This window comes from Martes martes (genome assembly GCF_963455335.1).
Source record: "Martes martes genome assembly, chromosome: 4".
Lineage (NCBI taxonomy): Eukaryota > Metazoa > Chordata > Mammalia > Carnivora > Mustelidae > Martes > Martes martes.
In genome coordinates, this window is record NC_137891.1 from 162,803,424 (window position 1) to 162,809,761 (window position 6,338).

Below are 6,338 nucleotides of genomic sequence, written 5' to 3' on the forward strand. Positions count from 1 at the left end.
TCATTTACTTGTACATAAGCACTGTTAAATATCCCCTCTAAAAATCTTTATACTCCTGGTTTCTTAAGCAAACTCCCTCTTCATTGTGCTGACACTGGCCAGCCCATCTCATGTGTCTGTCACAGCGTTTGAGGGAGGGCTCAGAGTTCAGGAAGGCTTGAAGAGAGCAAAGGAATGCTTACTTGAGAAGACCATGTTATATTTAATTACTACAAATCACAGTAGCACTGAAAATGGCCCCACCGAGTGGGCCTCATTCGGTTTAGGCAGCTAGAGGGAGGGAGGATGTCCTGGTCCTCTCCCAGGAGCTAGATGGTCATCTGGGGAAATGTGGGCTCTGGGGCACAGAGGTATCTTCTTAGAGAAGGAAAAAACTGAACTCCCAACACTGGAGAAAATGGCAAAAAAGGAAAAACTGCTCAGGCACTAGCTACAAGGCCACGCCAAATAAGGAAAGCTGGATCCTGTAAGCTTCTGGAAGAAAAGAACCTTCCCGTATGAAGTCTCTCCCCAGCGCCTAGCACATAGTAGGTGCTCCATTAGTATGTGCTGAATGAGTGTACAAATGCTCAGGGTTATTTCCTGATTGTTGTGTTCAGGGGTCTACTGGGAAGGGCTTAAACCTAAAATTTCCCTTTTGGGAAGTCTCAGATATGGTTCCCTCACTTGGAGAAGACAGATGCTATGGGAAGAAGGCCAAAGAGGGAGCAGGGCACCTGCTTGCCCAGAGCCCTGAACCCTCCTGACAGCAGTGACTTGGGGACTGCTGCGCGACACCAACCTGCTGAGTTCCAAGCTCAAAGGGATAATTCTAAAGTGTTTCTCCAGGTTGTGGAGTGGCCCTGGGCTGAGTCCAGTCACCTGCCAGCCTCTCTGGGTTCCTCTTGGGAGCCCTGCCTTACTTCCCATCCCTACAGAGCACCCCAGTGCCACATGCCTGAGGAGGAAGCTCTGGTCCCCACCAGCCCAGGCTCGATGGCCCACCCAGAGGCAACCCACTGCTAACTTGGAGGCCAGTGAGTGTCTCCGACCACAGCTGAGCCCCACACGGTGACACCTTCCGGGGAGGCCAGGACATTGGCACCTCGTGGCCAGGCTCTTCACATCAGCCACTGCTCCTTCTCTTTGATGAAGTGCTCTGCCCAGCGGCGAGTCAGCTCCAGGTACAGGCTGGGCTGGTGAGGCAGGTAGTCCAGGTACAGACGTGTTGGCGTCTTCTTGGGGATGGCCTTCTCGATCTGGGTGCCCTCGTGCCACTCATTGAAAGACGTGATGGAGACAATCTCGGGCCTCACGGTCAGGGCTGCCTGCAGGGCTGTCTCATAGTACTTGCCATTGACCCTGTTCCGAGTATTGTGGTTGTTCCAGGGCCGGATGCTGGTGTCAATGTAGCCAGGCCCCACGCTGGGGATGAACATGAGGTTGTTGGCATCACAAAAGCTCTTCACAGCCTTCCAGTTCTGATGGGAGGAGCCGAAGGAGAAACCGTTGGAGGCGAAGTAGGTGTACATGCCGTCAAACCCGGCCGCCAGGATGTCGTGGGTGTGGCCCTCTTCCACCAGCAGCGCGATGAAGACCCCATCGTAGGGGGTGTTGCGGATGGAGTGGGGCCCGTTGGGTGTCAGGAGGTGGGCCCAGGCCTCAGGGGATGTCAGGTAGGAGTCATAGATATAAAAGAGTGGAAGGCTCTTACCCATGCTGTTCTTATAGCGGTAAAACGCACCATGGGAGCCATACCTGAGGAGCAGGAGGGAGAAGAACCTGAGCTGGTGGCCTAGGAGGGGGGCAGTCAGCTCAGCTGTCAGGCAAGCCACGGCTCAGGTCCTTCCTGATGCCCAAGTGTGATTGGGATCCAGCCCTTCCCCGTGCTTGCACTCCTCATGCCTCATAGCAAGAACCTAGTTCCCACCTTCCTCTCCCCAGCCTCAACCTCCCTCCATTAAAGCCTCACTTCGAGTCCCACACCACACCAATCCCCTCTCCCATTGGGACTACAGGAGCAGCCAGCCACTGGGTCTCCAGGCTCCCACTTTTCTGGCTCCCTATAACCCACTCTCTTTCTAAGGCATGAACCAGATCCGACCGCTCCTGATGGAGATGGGCAAGGCCCCTCCTACTTGATCTGGCCCTCCCCACCTCCATCCCTGCATTACCCCATCTCCACACATCAGCTACACAGCCTTCTATTCTGCTGTCAAGCTTGTCCCATTATGGGCCTTTGGATCTGACAGCCCTCTGCCTGGAATTTTCTGTTGCAGATCTTTGCAGAGCTAACTTCCTTCAGGTGTTAGCTCACACATTCCTCTCCTCAGGCTCCCTTGCCCACCCGTTCTAAAGTCTAGCACCCATTCTCAGGCATGCTGTAACACAGTACCCTGCTCTATTCTTTACTATCACTTTCTCATAGCATGGGTCACTATGTGATCTTTCGCATGTAGCTACTGTGTGCCTCACTGCAGCGACACACTAGAATGTCACCTTCGCTAGCCCTACCCGTGACCATACAGCCAGGGCTCAGGACAGAGCCTGGACACCGGAAGGCACTCAAAATATTTTTTGAATGAATGGATGAAACCGCAAGCACTATACAAGCCACTTTCACATATTTTAACTCCTGTAACTCTCATGAGACTCAAAGGTTAAGAGGCATCAGATCACAGATTGGAGGCTGCAGAACTGGAATTCAAACCCAAGTTGCTGACTCCAAGCCTAGTACTGTATTACTGGGAAGGAGCTGCTGAGGACACCAGCATTCTTCCCTGGTGTCTCTCAACCTACCCCTCCAAGTCTATCCCCGCCCCCCCCCTTTTGATCCCCATCAAGATCCAGGCTCCATAGCAGCCTTACGTGTCAATGATGTACTTGATATTGTTGTGCAGAGTGATGTCATCCCGGCCCTTGTAGGGTTGGATATGGAAGGCCACCTGCCACAAACAGAGGAGGTACTGGTCAGGTGAGTATCTGCCCATAGGCCACAACCCATAATAAGGCTCATGCTCCACTGGGGCTTGGAGGAGGAGGCTTGGCAACAGTGGGCATAACAGAGATAAAAGCAGCCATTGCCCTTAGGGTCGGAAAAAGAGGGGCAAGAAGCCTGGCCACCTCCCACAGCAGGGCGTCTGGGAGTCATTCCCATGGGATGTCACTGGATGGCTAATTAGTTTAAGCTTACGTGCCAGCTCCATATGATTGGCACTAGCTATCTGAAACCATGGGAACAAGTGTGCTGAAGCTGTCCGGCGAAGGTGCTCTGATCTGTTAACATGTCGGTGATGGGCTCAGGAACAGGGATGGGGCTCCGCTCTGCTGTTTCTCTTCCTTCACCCCAGGAGCGGGGAATAACTTATTTGGTTCATTTGGGGAAAATAATTGGACATGTTTAGCTCCACCCCATCATCTTGAAAGTGCACCTGCCTGTCTATACTCCCCTCCTTGAGGCCCAGCACTGCCTCCTATTAGGGATCTGAGACGTTTGGTGCTTGCCTGCCCTCTATCCAGAGTCAGGGTCTCCAACCTAACCTCTATCACAGTGATACTTATTCAGTCTTCCCATTTCTCCTAAATTTAGTTTTCCCACCCAAAATTCAAGAGAATAAGAGGGACAGGTGCTATTTATTAGAACCCCACCCCCAACACCACAGTTGCTGTGTATCTGCCATATGTGGGCTAAAGCCAAAAACTAACCCCTGTGGGCAAAGAAGGGGAAATCTCCAGAATGGGCCAAAGAGCACCTGACGTATTCTTGGACACTCACCTGGATGTTGTACTGATGGGCGGTGTCGAGAATAGCAGGTACCAGGTCATCTGAGGGTTCCCCATTATCATCAGCCATACCAGGTGGGTACCAGGACAAGACCAGGACGCCTGAGTCACAACATAGAAGCTACTTCAGAGACACACAGTACCCCCGCAACAGAGATGCATTTCCTCCCAGTCTCCAACTGCAAAATGGTTTCTGAATGAAACCTCGAGCGAGGCTCCTGCCAGCTTCACTTCCTGCAGATCGAATCCCAGAACCTAGCCTCCCGGAGCTGTCCACGCCCACGGTGCTGAAGCTCAGCGCGAGCGGGAACCTTTGCACATCAGGCGGGGAAGGAGCCTGAGAAAAGTCAGGAGGACTCGGGCTTCCGCTTGCATCGGCAAGCAGTAGAACAAAAGGAAATGAGTGGATAATGCCACACCCATCTGGAAGCCACAGTACTCTCTCTGGAGAAGAGGGACACCTCTAAGTTCCCGCAGGGAGAGGAGCCCCATGCAGAAGTCATCTCATGCCTTCCGAGGGAAATGACATTTGTCTCGACTGCCTCTTCAGACTGTAAAATCCTGAGGAATAGCCTCTGTGGTATTTCTCTGCGAATACCTCCCACCATTGTCTCTGTCACTCAAACACTCCCCCCCATTCACTAACCATCTCTAGATAAATTGAAATGTGTTCTAAAATCCAGGAGAATTCAGTGACACAGTCTGAAAGAAGTGAGCTTCCCCACCCAAGCCTGCCTGCAAAAGTGTCTCCCAGGGACCTCTTTGCAACCAGAGTACTTGAAGAAAAGCTCCTGCCACCCCCCATCCTACCCAACTGGAAGGGTTGCTGCCCTATTCTGTATCTGGTGTGAAAGCATTGCCATCCCAGGCATGGCTCCTCTGAACCCCATTCCTACAGAGTCAGGATGCACAGTCCTCACTTACCCAAGCCTAGAAGCCCAAGAGATGAAGACTTTCTCCCTCTCCTTGCTGTCCCTACTTGGGACAGCTCAGAGCAAATGCCTTCTTCCACTGGCCCTCCAGGCAGCTCCGCCCTATGAAAGGGCCCTGCTGTGAGGGGTCAGATGGCAGAGATGGAGGAGTCTTAATACTAGGAGGGGGGAGGGCGCCGCGTGGTAAGTGCTGAATGAAAATAGAAGGGAGGGAGTAAGAAGCCAGGCTGAAGGGTTAGTGGGACCAGAGGCCCGGTGACAGGACCAGCGGGAGTTGGGGTGTGGAAACTGAGGAAGGGTGAGACTGGGGAACAGGGCCTCCCCGGGGGTGGGAGGAACTCACCGATGGCGGCTTCCTTGAGCTGGGTCATGTGCTCCCGCAGCACCTCGGGGTCCCGGGAACTGTAGGGCCCCAGCTCCGGATAGAAGCTGGAGCCCAAGTCGTCGGGAGGACTATGGCGGCCGCGGGGATAGCTGGCCGAGATCTTGGGGTCCCAGTGCGGCACCATGACGTGGTCCCAGTGAATGTAGTGGCCCTCACGCCGCGGGCTCCCGTACCACGAGTAGTAGAAGGCGTGCAGGTCCGAGTAGACGCGCAGACTCTGCCCGGGGGCGGGCTCGGCCTCCGCGGGGGCCGGGCCCGGGGAGCTGCCCGGGCCAGCGGTGCGGGGCGGCGGCGGCGGCGGGGGCGGCGCGGCGGGGGCGGCCGGGGCCCGGGCGGCGGGCGCGGGGGCTCCCTCCGGGCGTCGCTCAAAGGGCGCCAGCTCCAGGCCGGGGCCCAGCGCCGGCAGTCCGTCCGGAGCCTTGAGCGTGCGCAGGCCCATGAGGGTGCCGAAGGCGAAGAGCAGCACCAGGAACAGCGCGATGCAGGCGCGGCGCCGCCGCCGGGCCATGGCGGCCCCTGCGCTCCCCGCGGCCCGCCCGGCTACCTCCCCGCCCGCCACGCCATGGCTGCCCGCCCGGCTCCCGCGCGCCGCGCCGCCCGCGCGCGTCCCAGGGAGACGGCGACGCCGAGCGCTGAGCGCGGCGTGGGCGGCTCCCCGCCTCTCCCCCGCAGTGCGGGCGGGCCCGGCACACAGCGAATGCAGATGGCGCAGACCAAGTGGTCAGGAGCCGAGGGGGGAGTGGACGAGAGGAGAGGCAAAGAGTAGCAGAGCTGCGAGTTCCCGGAGCCAAAGGAGTAGGGGCCTGGTCAAGCGGCGCGGCTCGCGGAGCACTTGTCGCCTTTGGGCCCGGGCCAGTGGCGTAGAGGCACGCAGTGGGGAAGGCAAATGCCCTCCCTCCGGAGCCCAGGAGAAGGTCGCGGCGGCGGCGCCGGAGGGCGTGGGAGCAGGGCCTGGGTGGGGAAGAATGCGATTGTCCGTGTCCGTCTCTCTCTCCAGGGATCTCCTTGCCCGCTCATCCCTCTTCACTCACCACTGACCGCCTCGGTACTGATCTCAGGGACCTCCCTTCTTTGCATTCCGCATCCCCCATCCCTCGGACCCTGTCTCACACCCCAGGCACCCTCTGAAGCTTGCGGCGCCAGGGAAACCCAGGGGTCAGACGTTTGAGACACTGGCTAGTGCGTGGAAAGACGAGGGAGACGGTGACTTGCGCAAAGTCACATGCACCCGGCCTAAGCCCAAGGGTCGGGACTGGCTG

At 56.9% G+C, this 6,338-nt stretch overlaps 1 protein-coding gene across 2 annotated transcripts; it reads right to left on the reverse strand.

Annotated features, from left to right (window-relative positions):
* Positions 1-183: 183 nt before the first annotated feature.
* On the reverse strand, positions 184-5,587 carry MANEAL (mannosidase endo-alpha like; the record flags this gene model as incomplete). Of its 2 annotated transcripts, XM_080801220.1 has the most annotated exons (4): positions 184-1,737; positions 2,848-2,924; positions 3,755-3,864; positions 5,038-5,587. In XM_080801220.1, the coding sequence occupies 4 exons, from the start codon at positions 5,585-5,587 to the stop codon at positions 1,101-1,103; spliced, it is 1,374 nt and encodes a 457-aa protein (XP_080657346.1). In that variant the 3' UTR covers positions 184-1,100. The 2 variants fall into 2 exon arrangements, with proteins under 2 accessions (XP_080657346.1, XP_080657347.1); XM_080801221.1 differs by lacking the exons at positions 2,848-2,924; positions 5,038-5,587 and having other exon boundaries at positions 3,755-3,825.
* Between the last annotated feature and the right edge of the window lie 751 nt (positions 5,588-6,338).